Raw genomic sequence first — 27,766 nt, forward strand, 5'->3', positions numbered from 1 at the left:
TTTCAGGTGACTATAGTCAGCTTTAGCCCTCTCTTCAGTGTAACACAGCTTCTAAAACAAGACAATTTCCTCAAAATTACAGTATGAAACACAAACAAAATCTGTTTTCATAAATACAAATATACACCCACATATACACACTTATAGAACAGGAACTTTTTGAAGCAACCAAGGGAAATGAAGTGTTTGAAAACTACTTCAACCTACAAGCTCCAGGCAGACTTTTACTGGCTTTACTCAGCTCTATTAACCAGCACACACTTATCTATAAAGCGTTCTTCTTTATTTAAGTTAAACAAATTTTCAAGGATGGTTTCCATCTATAAAATGAACAAGTACAAGCTCTGTACAGCAGACTTTTCAAACCAACTGAAAAAAACAGTTTCCAAACTATGTTTTGAAAATCTGCAAAATAAACAGTATCACCATTCTTGTTCTGAAGACAGTAAGAAAAGTTCTCAGGAGACTCCATCACAATTTGCTTCAAGGGCTCTTAATTTATCTTTCAAACAGATTAATTTCTTCAGCATTAAAAACCCCTAAAATCACAGTAAGTAACTTTGGCACACTGTCATGTAAACATAACAAAAGGATACCACTTCTTGTCTGTTCTCTCAAAGAAAAACATACAGCTCCTATATTAAAACCCCTATGCACAACATCCATGGGGAATTACTGAAAAGATATTCCTACTTTATGAATATTGCAGTCATTGAAGACTAAAGTGATGGAATATGGATTTTTTAAAAAATTTCTCTTTACTAGCAATTCAGATTCAGAGATAAGAGGCAGGTCAGTATTGAGTTGCAGCTGCTGACTTCAGTTAGTACCACCCTCAATCAGATCAAAGCTGTGAATGGAAATACTTCCACAGTTGAAGCTGAATGGTTAGGTTTTTTTAACTTCCTTTTAAATTCTGTTTTCCAAAGCCTCAAACAACTGGTTTGCTGCTGAGCTCATATTTCAGCATTTGTTTTCCAAAACATGAAGGCATCTATTGCTATGTTTATGAAATACGTTCTTCAAGTTCTTCAGCTAGGTCAAAGGCTACAGGGAGAGACTAAAAGCTGAAAATAGTTTATCCACTGGCCTTTAAAACAGGCAAGTTTTTTGGAGAAAGTGGACTGTGGATAAGCAGAGAAAAAGTATTAATTATTTATTTTAAAAGTCAGATGATGATGGATGGGTGAGACTGGATTTCAGGACCCCATCCAAAAGGTGAGCAGGTACCTGCAGGTCATAACTTCAGACACACAAGGCATCTATGGGCACAGTGAAGCCACCCTGCCCATGACAGTACCATCTCTACACCTGATGCACAGGTACAGCCAAGGGAAAACAAAAAATCAGGAACTACTCTACTTCCAGGACAAAGAAAGAGGGGAACTGTACCAGCATACTACAGTACAGCAGATGTTTTGCATCTCCTTATGATCAACCCTTATATTTTCCCAAGATCCATCTTTCCAAAACCACTTCCTGGCATTCCATGTCTGCACTAATTTTTGTCAACACTGTCTTACTTATTAATACTTTTTTACCTTCCTTCTCATTTTAAAAGCTCATTGAAGCATTTGCTTTTAATAAAAAAGTATTTAGTCTATGCAAACATAAGAAAGGACAGGTCAAAGTTTGGGTTATCTTTGACAGCATTGTTTTATAAAAATGACATCAGCTGGACTGAAGCTGCAAAATGCACAAGTTCTATGGTTAAAAGCACATAGGCTATGCAGGTATCCAGGCTGATTCCCAGAGTCAAGCCTGAATTCATTCAAAAGCTACATTTAAAGAAAAAAAAAAAAGAAAATTCCCCAGTAGTAGGTCTATAAATTAAGCAAGTGCAATTCAGAGATATTACATAGCTGCTCATCCTTGCAAATTAAAATTCAGATCTTGTGCTGTTGTCAGTGGTGTTTCAATTCTAACTTATTTCTACAGCTCAAAAGGGGAGTTTGAGACTATTTTTTCCTCATTAGGGCCCAGAATAAAACTCTGCTGAACCAATACACCTGCACAAAAGCTCTGTGCAGTTTATATAATTTTGTAACAAAGGAAGAAATATTTTAAAGACAAAGTACTACAGAAATGATCAACACAAATATAAAGTACAGGTTTAACATTATCCAGAGCACAGGTGATGAACTCCCAAGCTGGAATAAACAATCCAAGCAATCATCTGGGCAGATGCATTGACTTCCTCTGCTATTTTCTTTCTCCTCCTGAGTTTCATGATCTCCAGCGAGGGTGAAGTGTTAAGAAGTAGATCCAGTTTGCAAAGCAAAAGCATCCAGTGTTAGCAGGGACATCACACCCAGCAGCACAAAATCCGCACCCTCCGAGTTTCTCTCTCCTAGCACTCCAATCCAATTTCTGGTTATACATATGTCAATCACTTTGTTGATAATTATAGGATGATGAAAACTGATACAAATCATTGGGAGCTGACAATATATATACTTTCATATATTTATATTTAGAGTCCATCATAGAAAAGTTCATATTCAAATTACCAAGTACACACAGGAGAAAAAAAAAGAAACTTCAAAATGACACTTCTGGTTCTGGAAATGACAAACCATGACTTCTATTCCAATGGAGTTTTCAAATGACCTTCTCCTAGTAATTTTTCCCACCCACCCTCCCACACTGTTCCCCACAGATGTTTCTTCAGATCCTTTTGTTTACAATACGTCAGTTGTTCCTAGAGTTAATTATCTGCTGTGCAAGTAGTAGCTGAAGACAGAAAGGAACAGTTCAAGTCTGCAGCACAATTCCTTCTTCCTGTGAAGTAATGCTCAGTGACATCTTTGCAGTGCTCCGAGTCCCCTGGATCCCTAGTGTCTGCTTCAGCACTCTACTTTCAGATAAAGGTGGAATACTGAGGTATATAAGTTCCGTGGAAAGTTTTAAGAAATACATCAGTAATTCAATCAAAACTTAGCCCAATGTTTTTCAGTTGAAACAGCACTTTGCTTGTAAGTCCTTCTACTGCTGCAGATTAAGTGTGAATTTCCACTGCTGTGACAAAGAAGGATTGCAGATCTCAACGGTGAGACCACCATTTTTGGCATTTCGGCTGTCTAGACAGAGGTTGCTGCCAACGTGCCTCAGTTTAGAATTGCTTTCAATTTGTTCCCATTTCTGGAAGAGAAAATACAGTTATTGACCTGGAAAAGCAGGAAAAGGAAGAATTCTACATCATGTCCTTTGCAGTCTTCATAAGCTTCCCTGGCTTGTGCCTGGAAATGTGTACAAACTGCAATAACAGGAGCAGTTTGGATGATCCTTGAGTAAGAGTATGTACATTCTGGCAAGCCTTGCCAGAACAGCTGTTCTTTCTGCTAACACTCTGCAAGACACAGAATACACCAACACATTTCCCTCTAGTTCAGAACTTCTCAAATGCACTGCCTCACCCTGTTACCTGTGTGACACCTTTGGTCTGAAGAAAAATATGAGAATCAAAGTCCATCCACATAGCACTACAATACTGAGCATAGAGAAGCAAGAAGCACATTCACTATAGTCAACTCTACAGAAATCCAGAAATTTGCCAGACACCTTTCAATTCTACAGAAGATAAGAAATCTGTGCTGTCAAAAGTTCTTTGTCCAAGATGATGTCAAGGACAGACTAAATTCCAAATACAGGATTTAAAAAAAAAAGGGGGGGTGGTTTCTCTTGTATGTCTACCATAATATGCCTGTAAACCTTATAAAGAAAATCTTGCTTCCTTAGTTTCCTTCTCTGAAGAGTGGCAAGAATATTCCTTCCTTCATCAATAAACAGTGTTCCAGTAACCTGTATGCAAAAACAGATATAGAAGCAAGGAAGCTGGCAGATGATCAGAAGCGATGACTGAGCAGAAAGAGATGAGTTGTTTTATGACTAGATCAAAAAGATGGTATGACTCTGCAAATGTGAATTTCCTCAGTCATGGGAAATAGATGAAGTTACAATGCTGCATTGATAAAAATGAATTTGATGATTTCTAGGGCTGCTATAAGCAGGCCAAAACTGAAAAGAAGGAAAGCCAAAACACATTCTTCTGAGAAACAGCCTACATAATATTCAAACTTCACTGAGTGAGACCTTTCAAAAAGACATTGTGGAATATACAAACTCTTTCAGAAGACACACGAGGCAGTTGAATGCTGTTACACATCAATGGGTGAAACCTTTACATAAGGCCCTGTTGGGATGAAGCTTATTCTGCCCTGATGACACCATGAATCCTAGCTTCCCACACACAAACAACAGTAAAAGTAGAGCCTACAGAAGATATGACACATCACCAGGGCATTGTTTATTCACCATCCTTGTTTTCCCCACCTTTTGCAGAGTGCAATCATGACATACTAACCTGTCTGCTGTCGTTTTCCCTACAGCCCTGAAGTTTTATTAGTGAACCAGGAGCTCTGTCCACAACAGTAAGGCACAAATCCATGTGTTTCACTGACTTGTCCTTTGTTAAGGCCCATTCCTACAAAAAGGAAGAAACAAAAAGTGTACAAAATTGTGTATGTTAATACAGGCTACCTCTGCATACACAGCCCAAGTTAAAATCCTGCAAAAAGCTATGTACTGCCATGAGAACAGTTCATTGCTTCCCACGGGGCAGGAGATGAAAAGTCCATTTCAAACAGTAATTTAAATTGCTTCAGTGTCTGCACATCAGCTCAGGGCAGAGCTTGCTGTTTGCTCCCTCTGCTGGCTTTACACAGCTGCTGCTACCAGTCACACAGGGTCTCCTGAAGATACTCCTCCAAATGCTTATTTAGTTAGGTATTTATTTTTGTGTGTGTGTGGAAGAAAGGGACAGGTGTAATATGTATTTCTACATGTGTAAATATACATATAATTGTATACATAAAACCCCTAAAAGCTTGGTCTGCAGCACCATTGGCCACCCTGCCCACACACTGAACAAAGCACATGGACCACAGTGAGGAAACAGCAGTTCTTAATACAATTAAGACCACCAGAAAGCAATACACAAAAGGGATAGAGAGAATGTTTCTCCCATCCAAGGCATGATGTACAACAGAATCTCTGTTAAATGTATTTAAGTATGCAACTCCTAAATAGAGAGTAAAGAGAAGCTGTTCTGCATGTACTGCTGCCCAGCTTGTTTGATCTCAGCATCTCTTCACACAGAGCCTGATCTTGCACTGATGTTCAGACTCTCTCCATATGCCTCTCTCCTTTCAAGTTTGCTCTCCAGGGTCCACACTGGTCTCCATTTGTCTAACTACCCTTTGAGGAAAGAAGCCACTTGATTAAAGCCAGGCTAATGATTCAAATCATGCTTATAAACTACTTAAAATGGCATGATTAGCTTCTCTCAAGCAACTTAAGAGGATTTAGTGGTGTATAATACACAACCTTAGACATACAGGGCCAAGCGTGTATGTTAAATAACATTTAAATGTTATTTTGCATGTAATCAGTGTTTCAGAAATAAAATAAATGTATAATTACTTTGAAACTCAGCAGATTTAATAATTATTAAATCTCTTTGGGAAGAGATGCTCAGAACACTCAGAATTTGCAGCCCAAAAAATTACAAGTAATCACAACCATACAGGTCCCAAGCCACTGGATGGGCTTACTGCACTATATTCAGCAAGTACTAGAATGATGACAACTGTGGAAAACAAAGCAAAGCTAGAACAAATCTGTGTATCCATTTGTCTTCCAAACTCTTAGCTGATAGCTTCTCCTTTTACTCTCAGCATGTTAAACTCAGATGACAGCAAAATTACTTGCCTTTTCAGTTCTGTCCAGTAAGATGGCCACAAGAACCATTAATGTATAATAAAATATTAATAGCCACTTTTTTTAGTCACAAGTAAAGGAACTAAGCAAGTTCTTTTCAGAGCTTATCAGGAATTACAAATGGCCCCAAACTCTTCCCTGGTAAGATTTATAGTGAAAAATGACAGCTGAAAATACTATCAGGGATGTAGTAAAACTTGCATCTGAGAACCCTGCAGTCAGAATTAGAGCCTTGAAATGATTACCTTTATACATCTCTACCCTTCCATCAAAAAGCTGTAGGAGCTCCAGGCACAACAGAAATTATGCAAGAAGTTAAACCTTTTAAAAGCCAAACTACAGCTGCTTCATGAAAGCTCCAAGCCCTGTTGCTGGAAACATCTACATGATTGCCCCTCATGTTACAAGACACAGTGTATAGATACTTTCCTCCACAGATCAGTAACTATGACTATAATGGAGGTAAGATGGAACAAGTTCCACTACACCAGAGGAGAAATTGTAAGCAGTGTATATGCTCAGGGCACAGGCTGGAAAATGGATAGCTTTATTGCAAAAATCAGAATATCTGAGAAAATCTGTGTCAAATCAGAAATAAAAAGTTAATAGACAAACTAATCTGAAACCTTCCCCTTGAGCCTAAGTGCATTTGGCTTTACCTTTAGCTCTTTATCACAGCCCTGCATATTTGCATATTGTCAAGCACACCACAAGCTACTCAGCCCTCTGGAGGTGCACAACTACCCCTGAGTTGTACGAGCCTGGAGGAGGGGAGAGCAGGGGAAAAAGGGGGCAGAAATCCCATTTTTACTTAGGTTTTGCATTTTAAGTTGTGCTGAACATAAGACAGAATACACTCTTCAAGTTACAGAAGACTGCCACAGCCTATAATGCCCTTAACTCCTCAAAAAACCTCCTGATAAGAATAAGGTGCAAAACACAAAGTACAGATCTACAGACTGTGGTTTGTTCCCTATCCCTCTCCTCCCATGCTGTCATTTCTTTTCAATCCAATACAAGTTCTGCTTGGACATAAAACCTCAGTTTGATCTGTCTGAATGTCCTCTCAAAGGTATTTGTTCAGAGCAAGTGCATAGTGGTTTGTCAAGGTCAGTGCCACAGAAAAAACCACAGACACAGAAAGCAGAGGGTCAGCTTCAGTGAGGGGAGTTTGAAAAAGGAAGATAACTTTGTGTATCTACAAAGAGTACACAATATCAGCAGAAAATTCTACAATTTCTGCTCCAAGGCACTTGTGACACATCTACCCTTTCTTCCAAAAACCTCACTGTGGTTTCTGAAAAGATGAGGGTACTTTCATAAAGGTAATTGAAAAAGCCTCCATGGATAAATTCTCTTTAATGATAGGGAATAGAGGCATTTCTCACATGTTGATTTCAATGAATTGTCATCACACATCTTCCAGGAAATTACTTCATTTTAGGCTTCATCTTATTTTAGGTTTTTCCGCTTCTAATTTAAATTAGAGCAAACTTCTGACACTCATTCAAGAGTAGTTTTTAATTGGTCAGCCTTCTATTTTAACAGCTGTACTTGACACATTAATATTACATTTGATTTAAAGTCAGGTTTAATCTGACAAGGATTTAGTGACAAAGCAGCACACAAAGCAGTGAGAACCTCTGTGTGCATTTCATGAATGATAACTAAGTCACAACTGCATAAATAGATTCTTTGAAATAATTAATGCTCTCATTTAAAGATCTGACACATTTACAATTAGTTTAGGAGTAGGATTAGAAAGGATTTGTTAAAACACTCCCCTTACTGTGAGTGAACATTAGGCACTGCTGTTTTCTAGAAGAGCCAAATGGGGATTTATGACAGATTTTTTTTTAAACTCCACTATTGCAAACTGTAAATGACTAACAGTGCAGCACAGCAAAGCATTCTTTTATTTTGCTGATCTTAGGCCATATGCTTAATGCAACCCAAATATTTTCTGAAGTAAAAATTGCTCCCAAAAAATCAAACACACCATTTCATTGGAAAAAAGCTTTCTAAGCAAGTACAAAACCTCTGAGAAGGAAGCTATGGCTTCTAGTGCCATAGTGACAAAGGAAGGGGATAATGTGGTGCTCACTGAATGAATCTCTGGGATCAGATTCTAATCCTGAAAACACAAAATTATATTTGAGGGAGAAACTTTTTAGCCCATCTGTAACAACAACTGATGTGCTGGTTTAGGTTCATCTTTCTCTCACCAGTACATAGTAACTGCTTGAGTTTAAAAGTTTAGCTTAACTTTCTTTCTTTTGTTCAAGACTTAGTGTAGAAAGCAAAATTAATGGCATACAGACCTGGTTCCCCCCGGCGTTATGACATTCATAAACTCCAACAACACCATCTGCAAAATGGCCCAAAGTGTCAAGGCAATTGGTACCCTGCTGCAAAGCCCCAAAGGCTATATCTTGATGATCAGGTACCCTAAAACAAAACCAGAAATATCTGCTTGATTCAGTTCAGGGTTTGTTTGGCAGGTTTTTCCTACCTTTTTATTTTTTAAACTCCTTGTTTGTAAAAACACTCAGAGTACTTTTAAGATGAGAGGTTAAGGGTGAATGATGACTATCATCTGAAAATCTCTATCATCTTTTGAGGGGAGGCAATTATCTAATCATGAATTGATCAAGCATGAGTAAACTTGCAAGCTTACCACACACAGTACCAGAAGACTTGTACCAGAGAAGGAGGGTGAACATACAAATGTGGCACAAAAATCGAATTAAAGATGACTTATCATTTAAAGTGACTCAAAGCTTAATGTTATCAATTAGCTCATCAAGTCCTTTTGTCTTTTCAGGCAACTTAGCTTGTGGCAGAAATAGGACACTACATGTTTCTCAGACTGCTTTTACTGAAACGTTAACAAAGGGGTTAGGAATTTGAAAAAAAAAAATCAAAGTTTTCTGATATCTACTTTCTAATGGTTGCACGTAAAGTACACTCCTAGCATGGAACCACCTAGGCAAGTTCCATTCAGCAAAGTACAGTTGTGGGTACAGCCCATGAGTTGAACAGTAAAACAAGGGCATATCAGCCTCTAAGAACTCCAGACTATAATATGAGTATAATAATTCAACACAGCAGAATGAGCACGTGAGGGATGACAGAACAAGACAACATTACATGTAAGTAATGCTTATGGTAGCACATTTTTCAGGGGAGACATTTTTTCTCACAGATTAAACAAAACCAAATATGCTTTGGCACTCTTAAGAGTAAATAAAGGAGAACTTAATTCCTCAGTATCATCCTGCTTAATGAGACTCATTAGTATGTATGGTTCTGCACATGTTGCACTGGGGCTGTAATAGCTGGTGCTGCTTTTGCATCTCAAGCCTGTATGTCTCTAGCAGTTACCTAGCACCACTGACATGAAGTGGCCCCAGGGAAAAAACCTCAAGCATTCTTACAAGATACACACAATATCTTACACCACTACACTACCAGCATTAGGTTGACAGGCTAGTCAGACTAGTTAGTGGGCTCAGATCTGAACAACATACTTAATGGATTATTTAACCAAAATCTTTCTATCCTTTCAAAAAGCATTTCTCTTGGAGGATTTCTCATTAGCTAGGATGTTCATGTTATAGAAACTGTTTGCAGTGTCATCCCTCACTTCCCCCTTCTCAGCCCTTCCAGAAGTCAGTGATTATTCAGTGACAAGAGAAAAGGAGACAAGAAGGAATAGGAGACTCAGCTTCTCAGAGCCTTAGACATCTACCCTTGTCTGCCAAACACACAAGGCCCTCTTGTCTGCTGAATGTCATCATTTGTTCTGCAACGAGATTCAGTCTCCTCACTTAACTAGGCATGGGCTTAGGCACAGGCAAAAGCTTTAAAGGGATGACAACAGGACACAGAATATGTACTTTTGAGCAAATGGCTTGGGTAGGGGACTAACTTCAGGCTCAGGTAAGTTCAGTCCTTTGGACACTCTTCTCTAAAATATTGCAGCTGTAGTTGCTGTAAGTAGAAAAAGCAGCTAGCTATGGAAAAATTACTCTTTAGGAACAGAACTAACAAAAAAAGCAAATAAATCTGCATGAAGCATTGCATTCATAGATAAAGTAAAACATATCCTTTACATCCAAGTATGGAGGAAGAGAAACCAATGATTTCTGGGGAGGGCAAAAAAGAAAACTCCATATGAACTCTGTTTCAGCCAAAACTCACCGTAATTCAGGATAAACATTTTCAAGATACCACTTAAAGGGTTTGCAGCTAAGTCTCTTTCTGAGCTCCATTCGGCTTTGAATACTAGAGGAGAAAAAAAAAAAGTTTTCAGAGTCAGGCTACTGTCTTCATATATTTTATGGAATACACAGAAAACACAAGAACTATAGAACTGTAGAAATAGGTTAAGAGACAACATCAGATTTAGCACTGCTTTCACCTCAGAAGGTGCTATGTCATGAAGAATTAACAAATAGGGCGAAGAAGCACTTGTGACTTACTTGCCATAAGGTACATTCCTGGCTGAAGGCACTGCTGCATAATAGAAATTTTTATACTCATCCATCCAGACTTCTGCTGCTCTGCGTGTATTTCTAGGGACAATCATAGGAAACACATGGGTTATATTTTCTCTAGGTGCAATTAAACCATCCAATTTTTCCTCAGATTAATTTTAACCCTTCCCTGAGTTGCCCCAAGTCAGGCAGCAGACTCCCTATAAAAGACCCACTTAATAGAAAACCATTTGAGTAACATAACTGAAATTAATGCATTTATAAAGAAATTTATATATTTTCCACACTCCTCACTGCTGCAGGTTTTCATCCAGAACTTAACACAGATCTTTCAGCTCTTTCTGCAAACTTCATGGAATTTATTAGGTTGATGCACTCAAAGTCCCAAAAAGACACAAGCTTTCACAATACTTAAGCCTATGAAACAAACAAGTCTTCTATGGCTGAGGTACGAGGAAATGTTGTAAAATTTGAGAAAGATTCATTATTCTAATAAGTGGGAAAAAAATCCTAATCCAAATGTTTTACTTCTAATCAAACACATCTCTAACTAAAATTCCTGTATTTATGTAATTGGTGTCTTTACATTTTCTTTTGGACTGCAACATGGTGCAATGGCTTTTCCCCTCCTCTGGCTTCCATGTAAAACTCTTTTACTTCTACTGTTCATAATTTTATGCTTTGAAAAGGAAGTCTTACTTCATTTGCAACTGCCATGCTCTGAAGCTTACTTTACATTTGGCAGAAAGTTCACCTAAAGCAACTGGAGTGAACTCAGTAAGCAAATAACTCCTTTAATATGATTTTCCAATTCAAAAGACAAAACAATCAGGATTAAGTGAGGAGGCTTGCATGTTGCTGAGCAAACAGGATACAGCGAATGAAAATTTCACAAGACCGGTCTGAATAATTTTTTCGTTTGAGGACTGATTTTTTTCTTGCAAAGATTAAATTTTTTGTAAGTAAAATCCTACTAGATTCAGATAAGAAGCTATGTGAATGTATCTTCACCTGCAGTCTCTCAGGCCTGTGCGAGTGTCAGTCACTCAGCCCCTCCTGTCTGCCCAGCAAGCAGCTTGGATGCCAGAAGCCAAACAGATTTGGGTGGTGAGAGAGGAGGTACTTTGTTTCCAGGGTGTAACAACCCCAAAGGCACTTTCAAGGCCAGAATGCCTGCCTGTATCCCACTGGCTCATACTCACAGAGGAAGAACAGCTCAGGCTTGGCGTGACACAAATATGGGCACTGTGCAGATGCTGAGAACTGCCTGCACTAGCAAGGCCCTAAAGAACTCGGAGTGCTGAGGAACACAGCATGGGATACACTTAATGTTGAGCCACTTAATGAAACAGAGCACTGAGAGATCAGAGGCAGCTTTGCTTGGAGCAGACTGGGCCTGCACGGCTCACTGGAGTGCTGTGTTAAGGCAGCACTGGCCACACAAGCTGTCCCTGCCCACATCACACAGCCAGGACATGGTGATGTGGTCCCTCTCCCATGAAACAGGACTCCCAGTCTCCCACCCAAAATTACCAACCTGTTTGGGCTGCCAAAAGGCAGTGCATACTGACTAGCCAGCTAAAAAGAGAGGAGTCCAGAACAAGCTGCCTACAGCCAAGAGACAGATGCCAACACATCCCAACTGCACCACCAGCACAGGTTCCATGCACCAGTTTTCTTGGCACCATGGTCCTACACATGTGTATTATAACACCTGTACTACAAGGATATCCTTCTACCTAGGGTTTCTTATCGTCTCATTGCTAAAATCAATTTTAAGGCATCCCATTATATTGGTTTGAAATCCAAGAAAGCTATTTAACGGCACAAGCAAAGCAGTATCTTGGCAACACCCCAAAGATGGAAAAGCTGCAGGAGTGGGAAAACTGCACAGCATATTCATAAATTTATTCACTTTTATTAACCATGCTCCTTGTTATGACACTGTCATTTCAAAACCTCACTAAACTACACCAGTTGCATCCTAAGCTTACACAACGCAGTTTAAAAGGTAAAGCTTTCAACCCTCCTGATGCCCACTATAAATGTTGGAACAGAGATGTGATGTACTGAGGACATTTCATTGCTAGCTTTTGTTTTCACATAAGTACTATTTTTCATTTTTCACTGCAGCATAAAATATATATGTCAAAGAATGGGAAAAAAGAAAAAAAATACTAGAGTTCCTTCTATACTAAAAAAACCAGGACAGTGACTTTATTTTAGCAGATATTCAATTCATTAAAGTCACCTTGGTGGCATAACCAGCATGGAAGGGAAGAACTACACCCTAAGGAGATTCCTCAGTATAAAGTAAATCACGAGTCCAAAAATATCAGCAGCTAGGAACATTCTTATGAATTTAAGTGCATCTGCACTCTGTGTTGCTTCATGTTAAACAGAGTTTGGGCTCCACATCCCTTCAAGTGTAAATAAACAATTTTATTTCCAGCTCTTAGCCCACAGAATCTTTAGCTGAGACTTGTACTTCTCCAGCTCCCTGAGCATCAAGTTCAAGTCTCTAAACCGAAATCTACAGTAATTCTTCAGCTACAACTGATACAGCCTTGACCATAATGCCCTCAGTACATTTATGCCATACTTTTATCCATATTAAGTCAAAACCACTATGAACATGCTGTTCACAGCACTCTTTAGAAAACAAACTGGGGAGACAGCTCAGTATTTCAGCTACTGCTATGCATGGGTACCAACATGAAAATTAACAGGCATATTAATCTAAGCCTTTAAAACTGCAATTTCTTAGATCTGTAGAGAATGCATTTTTAAACAGAACACAGGAAAGGCAAATATTATAGAGAACCAAGTTGCCAACAGACTGGCATAAATACAGAAATCAGTTTCCATAATATTTGTATATTGTATAATCCATAGTATTTGTAAATATATATAATACATGCTGATCATGTAATAATGAAAAGCAAGCAAAGCATATTCATAACTTAGTGTATTGTGGCTTTTAGTGAACAATGAAGCTGTTTCTACAAAATGAAGTTTTATGACAGTTTTGAAAATAAAGCCTTCTTTAAAATCAAACACACACAATATTGATGAAATACTAAGTTAAGCATTTCCTTATTTTCCAGATTCTCAGTCCGTGTCCACCAGAAGTTTCCCTCTTCCAACTCATAGGTTCTTCTCTCAATCTACATAGCTGACTCAAAGTCATTAGTTTCTTTTTAATTAATATTTTACCATGATAGATAATATTGCAAGTTTTTCTGAAGACAAGATCCCTGAAATGGAATTACTGCCACCTGCTGACTATCTGAGGAAACCCAAACCATTGCTATTCAGCACTCACCTGGCAAACACAGTGCCACTCCCACCGGGAAATGTGTAGGGATGCTGTTTGCGGAATACGTGACCCACTCTGCTGCAAGGGATGATTTCTAGGCTCCCACCACATTGCCAAACTCTGAATGAGATCTCTGAAATAAAAACAGGAATGAAAGACCAACATAATATACTACTGTTATTTTGTATTATATTTACAGAGAAGGCTTTTAGTGATTGTTGTTAAGAAGATCAAGAGAGACAATTTTTTAGTAAGTTGTAGGATAAACAAAGGCATGTATCTAAAGCATTTATGCTTCTGCAAGCTCAGCAGAAATAAACACACTACATTGGAAGCAAAATGTGTATCTTCTCTTATCTGAAGTTAGCAGTTTTGCCCAAATCTATAAATCCTGCTTCAATTTGCCAGTGAGTTAGGTATATGTGCTTTATCTGAACAGCAAACAATAGTAGGCACATTTAATAAATAAATTAATGACCTAGTTTATAACAAAATTTTCAGCTGAAAACAGAGTAACTGAAGATAAGTGAAACCAAGGCAAACTAAAATAACCAATAGATTTGAGCTGTTAACTTATTACAATAGATAAACAAACACTCCCAAACAGTGGAAGGAATTATATCAAGTCAATGTTGACTTGAGGATAGACCAAATAAAAACATAACTTCTGTAAATTCAAGGTTATGGACAGTACATGTCTAAGCCAAACTAATGATCTCAGCCACCTAGTGATGACACAAAGGTCTAAATCTTTTCTCATCTTCAACTTCTGATGGCAGAAGTCACCTGGAGAGAGAACTTTCCCACAACCACAAGTTAGAGAACATGTTATCTTCATTGCATGTCCAGAGAAAATTTAGAAAAAATAAAAGTAAATCAAAAGAGATGCTGCGATTTCAGCTGTTGACAGAGTAAGTTAACTGCCTTTCTTCTTGACTGTCATATTCATGAATCCTAGACAGTCAACATATCTCAAGCTGTAGATAGATCATACTCCAAAAACGTGAATGACAACATTGTCTTTGACAGTATTCACATAAGACAACTAATTTTTCATTTTTGTACACCTTTCAGCACCTTAGATTGTGAAGAATCTCAAAAAGAGTGAATATTACACAAAATAGCTCAGTGGGAAACACAGCAAAGGACGAGAATACAGGGAGAAGCAAACTAATTACTACTTGCACCAACATGGCTTCCAAAGCCTGCATGGAAAAAGAAAAAATATACAGCAACTAAAACTCAAAACAACCCCACAAACTCCTTTAAGACATCTCTTTTGTTATACTCAAACAGTAGGAAATGTTACTACCAGAGCAAGTTCAGTGGACATAGTTTTTAAATGAAAAGGCATAAGCAGCACATCAATAATTTTTTATGAGATCAAGTTACATTTCTGTAAGAGATTTGTTCTTTTTATTAGAGTGTGTCATCAATATAGAAGACAAGAAATGTCTTACTCATTCCCTGATTTTAGAAAAACTAGTAAGAAAAGCCTAGGTTTTCAAATTAGACCCAAACATTCTCAAGGTCCACCCAGCTCTCTGGTATACTCTGATTCTCCTAAGCTAATCAAAAAGCATCATAAACATACTGAGAACTGAAGTTTCTGAGTTGGAAAAGAGATTGAGCTAATCTTGATCCACTTTTTGTACAGTACACATGCATTACCAGTTACATTTAGCAGCAGTCTGAGAATGTACCTACCTTCATGGTAATTTGGGCAATTTAGAGAAAATACTGCAGGCTCATCTTAAAATTTGTCAAATTGGTACTGACATGTGAACAAAACCTCATAACAGCTGCTCTGTACATGCTTGAAGGAAAAATGCTAGCTTTTATAAATGAATATGATGTGCAGAATTATTTTGCTAGTCCATTTAGCATTTATTTGCATGTAACACCAAGCCCCTGATGTAGAGCTATACTTGAGAGTAAAGAGGCCTGACAAGTGTGCACATTGAATTTTAAACTGCACATCACAGATTTCTAGTTATCTGCTGCATGTGTCATTTATTGCCAATTAAATCATATGCCATGTGAATTTTACTCATCTTCAATTAGTCCAACAACTAGGAAGAAACCATTAGCTGCCTTCTGCCTGCTTTTCAGGCACCCCTAAGTCTCCATCTTTTTCTTCCCAAGGAGGGGGAGGAACTGAATAGAGCAGGAGCAAAATAAAGATCTCTTGGCATCCTTGAGAGAGAAGCTGTTGCTTGTGCCCTTTCCTGCTATCAAGGCCTCAATTATCAAAGCATAAAAGTAGTTGCTAAGTGTTCAGGAAAAAACTCAGTAGCTCAAGAACACGCTTGTAACTAATCAAATATTTAAGTGCTCGAGTGGCAAAAGTGGTTTTCAGAGTGAAAAGAGTATTGCTGCATTAAATTTATCCAATGACTTTCCAGGACATTTAAAAAATGAAAAATTATTATGTTTACATAAATACAATTTAGCAATATACAGCCAAAATAGCAAGACAACAGAAACATGGAATGTAACTGTTTAAAATACCTGTAGGGTTTCTTTTGAGTATTGCCCAGGATGGTCAGAGACAGGACTGCAGGAATGCCCCTTCCAACTTTTCAGTGTGTTACAGCAGCATTGAACATTTGGTTACCATGTCTCCACACAGCAGACATTTCCTTGTAGGCCCAGCATATGCTTAATGCATATGCAGATTTCAGTAACTCAAAATACTCGTGGGTTTTTACAAGTTCAATGTATTTCAGGATTTTGCAGCTAGCATGTGCAGCATGGAAGCTTCTATGCTTAGAAGCGTTCCTAAAATGCACTACTTGGAATGTCTGAGATGCATCTCTACCCCAAAAAACTAAATAAATGAAAAACTGGAATTCTTGAGGAGGTGTCAAATTCTGCTCCTTTAAAATATTTCTTGTTTTAAAACAAGTATACTGGCCTTAACTGGAGAAAACCTTTGCACAATGCTGTAATGCAAACAGCCAGAAAAACCTACTAATGCCAGATTTAACCACCAGCTCAAAGGAGAATGGCTAAAGCACAGGTTCTCTCAGCCCCTCACCTCTCTTGCCTAAATCTCACTTGTGTCAACATCTGAAAATACAGAAAAAATGCCTTCTCAACCATTAATATCTCATAGGGCTAAAGAAGGGGTATAAAACTACAAAATTCACTAAGTTCAGCTGCCAGGCAGAATACTACTGGCAAAGTTCAGAAACAGATAATTCTTCAGTCAGCTAAATTAATTGATTTATTAAGGTGTATCTAATAACATTAAATTCATTCTCCTGCATTCCACTTTTCATGATTAAATTAAGCAACATCTTAAAAACATGCCTTCAACTGTCAGCATTTAAACATTATTATACTTAATTGCCAATCTACAGCCTGTATTTTTTACTAACCAACTTACATTACAAAAAAAGTAACTGCTCAATGAGCTAATACTTTTATTCCCTCATATTTAGCATATAATTTTTCATTTGTTATAATTCTTTCATTGAAATAAATGTTTTGGATTTTGCCAATAAAGTGTATGAAATTTAAATGCTGGTTTTTAATCCTCTTTGCACAAAATCAGGAAAACCATGACTCCTTGACAATAAAGGAAATTATGAAACCTGCTTTCATTCAAGGTTGATCAGAAGGGAAATAATACACATACCTAGATTTTCTCCACCCCAAACATCCATCATCATGTCATACTTTCCTAGTTCTTCAAAATAGGATTTGTCCATCACAAATAATCCACCAGCTATCATGGGTGTCCTAAAGAAAAAAACAAATTAGTTACAGAACCATGAACATGGGGGTAACTATTGTTTGTACATCAAGATTAATAGTTTCTTGAAAAAACTGGCAATGTTTTTGAATGAAACTTATTTTGCATCTATCAATTCAAATGTTGTTTCCACACATTCCAATGGGACATTTCTATGGCCATTACCACCTTCTGAGGTAGCTTCCAAATTTCCACTTGGCTCACAAGTCACTTACTTTAAGGATGGCGATTTGTGCCAGCAAAATACATTAAAACTGATGCTGTATTTACAGCCCTCAAAACACACTGACTTTAAACTGAGTGACATCTACTTCTTAAGGATAAACAATTAACTAGTGTGTTTTAAGCAATTTTTTAAATACCATTTATTTCTGAGAATCTCATAATGCTCCATATAAATGAATGAAATTTCATTTTTTATCTAAGATATAGTGAAGATATTCTTTCAGACTCAAAGAAGATGATTTCTAACTCTCCTTAATTGCAAACTACAATCTATTTGAGAAATGGTGGTACAGACATACTTTATGGGAGCAACTGGATTTCCTTGTCGTGCTCTTCTTTGCTCTGGTGTCATGTAATCCCACTTGAATACAAGATTCCAGTCAAAACCTTCAAGAAGAAAAGTAAGATGTTAAAATTACTGTCGTCATCATTCAACTTGTAGTAACAATGTTCATTAAAAACACCAGGAACTGTAATTAAAATGAAAATCTTAAACATGTACAAAATTCTGGGTAGAAAACAAATAAGGAGTCTGGATGAAAGGTAAAGAAAAAAGAGTAAATCTCAAGCACCAAATAACTTCGGATCTCTTGTCTTCAACTATTTCACAAAGTGGGAAACCCAAGTGGCTTCCTTACATCAAATAGAAAAGATCATATGATGATCTTCCAGCCATTACAAATGCTCCCAACAATTTTTACTGAATAACTGCATTTCCACTCTTTAGCAGTGATCTCATATTTACACGAACACAGGCTTTATGCAGTACTCTTGAAGTAACTCTAACAGCAAGAGCTCTCCATCATGAAGGTCACAACAAATTATGTAGGTTCCACTTATCTTGTCAATATTCATTTAACTTCATACTTTAAAAACACTGTGTTTATAAATGCATCATTGTTTAAACCTGAGGCAAGTGCACTAGAGCACCAAAATCTTGCTTTCCTTATGCATATACATGTAAGTGTGAATACACAGTAACAACTGGTCAGGGCCTGTCGTGAGTTAAGCACAGAGCACAAAGATCACCAGAACAGACAAGATCAATAGGTCACCTATAGCAGCTTTCTACATTAGAGCCATTAAATTACCTCTTTTAGGCAATGATACAGAGCTCATATAGGACAAACTTCTTATAGGAAACACTTTCAGAACAGTTTTCGTGCTGGGTTATGCTCATAATCATGAATATCTATTTAAAAAACTGCACAAGACCCATAGCCCTCTCCCAGTACACCTAGCAAATCAGCCTTGTACACTCTGCCTGCTGCCAAACACATTTAGATCCTATGAGGTCATGTAATGAATGATTTCCAGATTTCTGGTGCACAGATGTCAATAGTTTTCATTCTCCAGTATAAAGATTAAGCAATTGCTTTGTGGGGAAGTGGAGGAAAATAGCTAATGTAAACAGGCAACAATTACAGCCTACAAACTGCCTGTCTGCATCCATAAAGGTGCATAGCAGTGACTGATGTAGGAAGTTAAAAACTCCGCAGTTTTCACTTTAACTCATGAGATAGTTATCACACACAATACAGAAATTACCCTGAACAGTCTTTACAGCATGCATGGCAGCTCCTTCTTTCCATGTCTGAGTATTTCATGAAGCATTGCACTGTAAAAATGAAAGACTGTCAAACTACTCTAAAACTCCAAGTAGCAAAACTGAAAAATGGCTCCAACCCACAGCACTGCAAAGCCTCCAGCATGAAGAGTAAAATGAGTTCTAATAATTCCATGCAGTTAAAAAGCCACATTTCATCCTAGATAGCCAGCAAAATTACTTGCATCTGGGAGAAGCTGAAAAACGCCCTGATCTGCAGCAGCAGCAGAGAGACACTGTACTGTGTACTCCAGTGAACACAAGGGGTCTCTTTTGGAACACAGCACTCTCACAAACCGAACAAGTGCATAAAGCCTCTACCCATTCAAAACTGCTTTTCCGTCTCCATCTTCACAGACTCTGGGAAAAATCTGCACTCAATGAGATAATATCAGTAAGTCTGTAAAAGGAGTATTTTTAAACACAGAGCATATCCAGTATGAAACTCTATCCAGTGTAAAATGCATCACAGGCATGCTCTAAATTATTAGCTCTCAGTTAACTACAGCTTGTTCCAGTAATTGTGGTGTTTCTCAGGGTGGCATAAACAGTTCCATAAATCCCCCTCAAAAAAAAAAAAAAAAAAAACCAAAACCAAACAAAAAAAACCAAACAAAAAAAGCCCAACCAAATAAAGAACCTGTAACATTAAAAGCATGGATTTAGTTTTGGCCAGACTTGGGAATTACTTCAGACTTGTCCACTTTGAAAAAAGTGTGTACCATTTCCTAGGTTGCTTGTCTTGGGTGATTAAGTCCTTTCATGACAGACCAGGCACAAATGCTGTCCCAGCTGTTTCAACTCTCCATGCTTCAGCCACACAGACACTGTACCTAAGGTTGAAAGCATAGTTCAGTTTCCATGTTTAGACTTGGCCCCAGTGAAAAGTGTCCTGTGGTGCGAAATGCTGTAGTGCCTCTACCATGGCAATCTGGCTTTTGGGAACTGACAAATATATTATTGATATTTCAAGCGACCCTCAAATAGCTTGGCACACTAGTAGGTGCAAAATTACCATTAAGGTCAAAAAAGTGTTTCTCACTCCTCTATCAGAAGTATGTAGGAGTCATGCACCTTAAAAAATGAAAAACCCAATCTCTTTCCGTGTACAAAAGGAAAAAATTAGTACTAAAAATAATAGACAAATGAACAAATTAGGTTACAGATTAAAAGATAAAGCATAAAGGGCAGTAGTAAGTGAAACACTCTCAATCCTCTCCCACTTAACTTGGGAAGAATTTAGCATGAACCCAGCAGCAACCTGATCTAAGGCTTCAAAGAAAGAATTCCTCCTCCTGCTCCTGCAGACAACAATAAAAGCCACACAATGGGATAGAGATTTCTGTAGTTAATATTTAATGAATAGATTGGGTAAGAGCCTTAAGGTTTAATAATGCTGGCACATACAACAGCACAGAACTGTACATTAGCACACTGTGAATATATACACCATAGGTGTCATTTCAAAACACTAATTAAAAGGACATAGAACCTCTCACCTCCAGATCACTGGAGCATATGCAACACTATGCAAATACTGCTTTTATTTTAGTTCACTGCAACAACCTAGGTGACCGGTCAGAGACTAGAATCCAAAAGAATAGATTGGAAACTGATTTTTCCTTCCTCACTTCAGGAAACCCATTCAGAAAAAGATAGGCCACTCTGAGAACAGCACTCTAATTTTTATATTGTTGCTCATTGTACACCTTTTATGCAGACAGTTGTGTTTCCAGGGTTGTAGGAACAATTATTTACAAATAATAGTTGAAAAAAGGGGTTAAGTGGGTAGAGAAAAACTATTTTAAATATTAGATTCTTATTAGCACTTAAAGAAGTTTTAAAAATCTGTAGTAAGTAAGGAGTTTAGCATGTAGTTGCCCTCTCCCTCTTTGAGAGAGAAGATAAGAATATATTTTTTTTTTTATTCTTGTTTAGGGCTTCAAAAGCCTTCTTGCTATTTGCTGTCAATACTTTACACTAGACATATTGAAACTGTAGTACTTCTCAGTTTAACTGGGGATATTTTCAATGGCAAAGGTATAAATACTACAAATTTTCATGGTCACATGTGAGTGTTTTCACAATTACAGATCATGGCTAACAAACATTTATTTTTTTAAACACATTCCAAAGCCTTCTGCTTATTCAGAAGAGTTTAATTTTTTAAGCAAACCAGCATCTTGAAAAAAACCTCATAGACACTGCATTGTTGATGGGCTTCTAAACTAGTGAGCAATTAAAGCCTGTGTTATCTAAAAAGAGAACCATAAGCTCTGGCTATTAGCTTTTTCTGACACATTTACACAGCCCTACAAACCTTGGAGCAAGTCTTGCATATTGGTAAAAGGCAGCATAAACTTATAAGAATTAGTATAATAAAGATGAACTTTTAAAGCAGAGAACAGTAAGGCCAATTAAAATCCAAGGCAAGAAGCAAGTGACCTATGGAACTTGAAACTAGATCTAGGAAAGGGAAGAACAATATGTTAATTGCCCATTCCACAACTGCAGTGATTATGAGCTTTGATTCTTGATGGGTTTTTTCAAGTCTGTATTCCAGTACAGGTACATACCGCCTTTTAAATCAGCTGACGCCCCCACGTACTGGAAGTTGTCCATATTAATTACATCAATAATAGGAGACACAACTCTGGTCTTGTCCTAAAATAAATGTTAGAAAGTAATATTGAAATAATGAAATCAATATATAATGATTCAGGCAGGATGTGATGTTGAACAGTTCAGCAGGATTTCATTAGCATGTCTCCCCAGCTCTCCCCCTACTTCCAAAGAGCCTGTGCTGTGAATAGCACTGCTCAGCACTGCTCCAGAGAGCAGAAACCATGGCACAGGGTATAACTGGAATTCCTCTTTCTATTCTAGGCAACTTTTATTCAGTAATCCCCCTCTTCTGACTTGCTCTTGAAGAAGGCAGCAAACCTGTGGTTCTAAAGGCAGTCAAGCAAACAGCCCTTCCATTCTTACTTTTAAATCCAATGCAAAGAAAAGCATCCAGACAATTCATATTTTTCACAGCAAGTCTCCAGCTATGCAGTGGACTACAGTTTAATTATTGCAACCTTTAAGGGACACTTAGGCCTTTCTGCAATCAGAAAGGTCTTAGGTTAATGCCAATCCATTTCACACCAGGAGAATCACACTTCAATAACAGATGCTCAGGAAAGAGAACCTAAAAAGCACCTCAGACTCATGAATAATATTAATCTCCAGCAGTTAAGATTCCAGTGGTACAGATAACCACAGTCCTCTATCCAACCATGGTCTTGTATTCTATTCTGAGCAATGTTAATTATTTTAACTGATGTTTTGGCCAAAATAGTTTAAGAACAAAAACCTTTCCAACAATTCCATGTGTATTACCCAGCAGAATCACAAGACCTCCGTGTTCTAAAATAAGACTCATCTAATGTTAGAAATGCAGTATCATGGTTAAGCCAGTTTGTCTCCACAAGTTATTGCTTGAATTCAAAATAAAAGTTTGGAGCTGCACAATTTAACATCATTCAGAGAACAGTTAACTTCAGAACAGCGTATTATCAAATCTGTGAATATAAAAAAATGTTTTGAACAAACAGGAGATATTTTGGTTACTCCTATTATAGAGAAACTGTTCTCATGGTTAAAAGAAATACAACCTAAACATCTGTATTTAGGAATTTATTTTATAAGTATATCTTGAAACAACACCACATATATTCTAAACAATGGTTCAAGCATGTATCCCCCTTATTAACCAGTATTATGCAGAACAGACTGGAACCAAATTAGTATGAGGTTGAGGTCATAAGAAAAGATTTAAAAGCAACTTTGACAAATGCTTTGCTTGGTCCAATAAGAACCTTTAACACCCATTTTCTTTTTATTGAACCTTAACTATTCAATCTCTGCTGATTTTAAATCAGCCCTAATTACATAAATGGCATCTACTAGGTCATTCTGCCTGAGTGAGCAAAAGGTCATGTATTTCTGTATCATCCAAAAGAAGAATTCAAGCAAGCCCAAGAGAATTCAAGCTGAAGACTAAGTGAAAAGCTGAAGACACATTGCTTTTTCCACTGCCTTTACTATCACTGCAGCTATGCCAACAAGGCTAAAAATTCGCTTTCATGAGAAATGTAACAGAACATCTAATCTATCCTCCTACTGAGAATTAATTTGTTTGGTCTAAATACAAACAAAAAAGGCCAACCTGCCATATTCCCCCATGGATCACATCTTTAGCTCCTGTTTCTCCTAGTGATAGCCTCAAGCCCATGTTTGCAATGGCAAGCAAGGCACAGTTTTGCTAACTGTGTTGCACTTGGGAGGGAATTACAATTTACTGCACCATCCCTGCAAAGTCCTGTGTGTGTGTGTGTGTGTGTGTGTGTGTGTGTGTACACCTTCCTACATCACTGAAATGCTTTAGATGTACTCATGTCCTTATTTTAGGCATTCTATATATAGTGATAGAATTAAGAAACTCCCTTAAATAAAGACTGATGAGGCAGAAGATATCAACCCGTCCAGTTATTCACAGTTTACCTATGAGCATAAAATACAGAAATTAAAACATCCTTCCTTTCTTTCTCATTTATTCCTCAGCTGAAATTCAGACAGATTATACATCTATGCCCCTCTCAAAGTATTTTTGAAGAAGATTTGTTTTTCAAATAGTTCTACTTGATCAGGTTGAACCTGGTGGTAAAAGCTGCCCAAGTTATCAGGCACCACATTAGGCAGAGCTTCAATTAGGCTTCAGCTTATCTCCACCAAGCTGCATAAGCAGGTAGCATGCTGTCTTTATATACCCGAGCTTTTACTGCTGGTCTGATTATTTCTGTCAATATCAGTGCAACACCACACTAACACCACTTGCTACACCTAACATATTTAAACAACTCCCAGTTGTTTCTCTGACAGCCAAATACCCAGGCCGTGTGCATTCAGTCTTGATGTATAACCCTCACATTGTTGGCTTGGGAATGTGCTGCCCTTCTGTGACTTGAAATTACAGGATTTGCTCAGTAGCAAAGCAGAAAAAAACTCTGTACATTCTTAAGGTGATGCTTTGCAGAGCATTAGAAAGTTGTTAATGCAGACACTGCTAAAAGAGAACTTGTGGGTTTCCAAATTACAGAGTTCACTCATTTAAAAGACTAAAAAGCAGCTGGTTCCCTTAATCACACCATGCATAAGTACCTTGCTTTAGGATAATTTAATGTAGAAAATCTTTTGCCCTCTAATGGAAGGTGCAACTGGAAAGCCATGTACTCCTTGGTGAACATAATGAAAAGAAATAGCCTGCAAACACTGCAAGTCCGTAGCACCTGAAAATTTGTAGCAAACCACATCATCTTGACAATTTATAAAGAAGTTATGAATATTCTAGAGAATTAGGCTTTATATATTGTTCTTATAAACCATGAGAAATTATCCTCGAGATTCTGCATTCATTGCTTCCCCTTTCTAAAAGTCTAAAGACACTTCAAAGATTAAACTTCACAACACTCTTAAGAGAAAATATAAATATTTTCATTTTAGCATCAGTTAAAAGTGGTCTCACTCAAAGTCAAAAAATCTGAGACAGACATGAAAAAGCAAACCACATCACACCTGTTAATTTTAGTCATTTTCTCCTTTTAAGATCATCTCTGTTTAAAAATACCTTCCTAAATGTGACAGAGGATTCACTGCTATGCTATGAAAACAGATTAGTTCAGTTCTGCACCAGAATCTTCCCATTTAATTTTCTCACACAATTGCTGAATTCTAAGAACAGAATGTCCAAGTGTTTAGAAATTTGAAAAGGAAAAAGCCAAGTAGATGAGTGCCCATGAAATTGCTAGTAGTTACAGCTGTTTTCAGAACTGTATACTTATTACTATAGTGACATTTTTGAGGAATCAAAGGGTTAACCTCCACCGTCTCCTCATTTAATCACACACACAAAAAATCTAGAGGGCATAAAAGGTAGCCTTAAGAATCATGCAGAAAACCACTCTCCAGGAAGGAGGAAAAGGTACACCAGCTCCTGGTTACACGAATATCTGTACACATTCTGAACTCTGAAGTGGTCACCTTGTGTGTATGCTGCTTCTGCACTGAGCTTGTGCTCAAATTGCCATAGAAAAGCCCCTAGCAGAATCAGACCCCTCCAGAAATGCTAAGCAAACATGGCTCTTGAAAAACGGAAGATATTCTAAAAAGGAATCCATCTTATAGAAGAAAACTGGGATGGATCATGTTTCAATTCAGGAGGAAAGTCTGATATCTCAGGTGTCAGAGGCAGAGCTTTCTAAAGTGGTTATAGCACAGCAGATAGAGTTCTGCAGAACTGGCTTGATTCAGACTGTTTCTTGGAAGCTGTAAATTCTTATATTTTAACACACACTATTACTCTCCTAACACTCCAACAGAAATAAATGCCAAGTGGGCAATTCTGGAACAAAAAGAAAAAGAAGAACAAAACACACTTTCCACCAGATATACAATAGAAGCAGCTGCCTATCAGAAAACACAGTATTCATGAACAGCAGCCCTGACCTGAAAAAAGTTACCAGTGAGCAGAAAAGAGTTCATGTCTATTCAGCTTCTTGTCACTGAGATTATCAAAAAAGGGTGCCAATTAACATCAACTAACATACTGTCTGCCCTGTGAGCTGAATTAATCCATTTAAAATAACAAAGAGCTATCATATACAATATATAAACACTAACCCAGCCTTAATTATTTGAACACCAGAAAACTTAAAAGCTGCTTTTTCAATCCCCATAGCTGTTGGCTGGGAATCTTTGCAGATGACAGTTAAATGAAATTCTATATCCATTATTTATTTAACAGTACATCAATCTTTTAAGACTGAGAAAAATATATTCATACAGCTGAAAACTATTCAGTGGTACACAATTAGTGTGTACTATGGTGACAGTTGGAAGCAGCGAGTTTTGAAGGATCTAATAATTCACATGCCACTAAAATGTAGCTGCTGCAAGAAGCAAAATATGCACCAGCTTCTCCAACCTAATACACCCCATTCAGTGCTGGATCTTCACAAAATTGCCAGCAATTTAGTAAGAGGTTTTACATTCTGTTACAATGAAAAGGTAACACTTTTTCCAATTCCACATCAGTTTCAGAAAGATAAATGAGTATGACCTGCAAAAAGTCATACAGAAGAGAAATGGGAAAATTACCAATAACTGTCTTACCAAATGCAGGATTTTGCTGACCAAAACAACCACTTTTCTTACTTCTTGAATAAATAGATGCTTCAAGTAGTTTACACAAAAGGCCTGAAAACAGTTCCCATGTCCTAGAATTCATTAGTGCTTTAGCTGCAAGCATTCTCCACTTCTTTTAGAGATATATTTTATGCCTTCAAGTTTATTTTCCTAGTTAATAATTAGAGAGAAATTCTCCCAAGCTTTCTGAAGCTGTAACACTTTAGATAGGTAAAAAAAAACAGGAGGAAGTGCTATGGTAGCCATGCTCAAGGGCTTTTTAGGCTCTAGGTACTTTAACAGTGTCCAGGTTTGAGCTGATTAGTTATTTCTACTCCAAAACAGGACTAACTGCTGATGTGTCTTGGGCAACTTGCAGTATTTCTGGAACACCTGGCAAACATAACAGGCTATTGCCAATTTTATGAGGTTCAACAAGGCAAAGTGCCAGGTTCTGCACTCAGGTCACAATTTCATGCAATACTACAGGATTGGGGATGCTGATTGACAGCAGTTGAACATGACCCAGCTGTGCCCAGGTGGCCAAGAAGGTCAATGGCATCCTGGCCTGGATCAGCAACTGTGATCAGCAGGAGCAGGGCAGTGATCATCCCTTTGTATGCAGCACCACTGGGACCACCCCAATCCAGTGTCCTTTTCTGGGCTCCTCACTCCAAGATATTGAGGTGCTGGAGTGTGTCCAGAGAAGAGTAATGGGGAGCTATGAAGGAACACAAGCCCTCTGAGGAGGAGCTGAGGGTGTTTAGCCTGGAGAAAGGAGTCTCAGGGGAGAGTTTATGACTCTGTACAACTACCTCACAGAAGTTTGCAGTAAGGTGGGGATCAGTCTCTTCTTAGAAGTAACAAGCACAGGAAACAGGAAATCGTCTCTTACATCACAGAGATTTGGATTGTGTATTAGGAAAAATTTCTTCACTGAAAGAGTGGTCAAGCATTAGAACAGACTGCCCAGGGAAGTGGAGGGGTCACCATCCCTAGAGGTATTTATTTAAGAGATGTGTAGATGTGGCACTTCAGGGACATGGTTTAATAATGGGCTTGGCAGGTGCTTGGGTAACAGCCAGACTCAATGATCTAAAATGTAATTTCCAACCTATATGATTTTATGATTCTAAAAGCATTACAGAACCAACCAGAATAAAGAAAATCAGTAATCAGTTGACAGCTTCTTCATTGGCATACTGAGTATACAGGGTTCACTTCCTTCTCTCTCCCACTTTCTGTTTTTGGGGAATGCAAAGGAAAGCATAAGGTGGATAAGTAAAGAACTGGGCATTCAAACAGAGTAGCTTAACAAAGCCATTTTGATCAGAAGCATTTTGGAACCAAAC

At 37.8% G+C, this 27,766-nt stretch overlaps 1 protein-coding gene across 1 annotated transcript in view; it reads right to left on the bottom strand.

The window, feature by feature from the left end:
- Nucleotides 1–280: 280 nt before the first annotated feature.
- The window catches only part of GALNT2 (polypeptide N-acetylgalactosaminyltransferase 2), an 88,897-nt gene continuing 61,411 nt past the window's right edge, over nucleotides 281–27,766 (bottom strand). The window contains exons 8-16 of the mRNA XM_058801069.1: nucleotides 21,764–21,851; nucleotides 17,881–17,968; nucleotides 17,240–17,343; nucleotides 13,603–13,729; nucleotides 10,263–10,355; nucleotides 9,982–10,065; nucleotides 8,100–8,226; nucleotides 4,364–4,483; nucleotides 281–3,141 (exon numbers count right to left, since the gene is read on the bottom strand). Of these exons, the coding sequence (XP_058657052.1) occupies nucleotides 2,986–3,141; nucleotides 4,364–4,483; nucleotides 8,100–8,226; nucleotides 9,982–10,065; nucleotides 10,263–10,355; nucleotides 13,603–13,729; nucleotides 17,240–17,343; nucleotides 17,881–17,968; nucleotides 21,764–21,851 (987 nt within the window). The 3' untranslated portion in view covers nucleotides 281–2,985. The remainder of the gene's footprint in view (nucleotides 3,142–4,363; nucleotides 4,484–8,099; nucleotides 8,227–9,981; nucleotides 10,066–10,262; nucleotides 10,356–13,602; nucleotides 13,730–17,239; nucleotides 17,344–17,880; nucleotides 17,969–21,763; nucleotides 21,852–27,766) is intronic.

Source organism: Ammospiza caudacuta, chromosome 3 (assembly GCF_027887145.1).
Source record: "Ammospiza caudacuta isolate bAmmCau1 chromosome 3, bAmmCau1.pri, whole genome shotgun sequence".
Lineage (NCBI taxonomy): Eukaryota > Metazoa > Chordata > Aves > Passeriformes > Passerellidae > Ammospiza > Ammospiza caudacuta.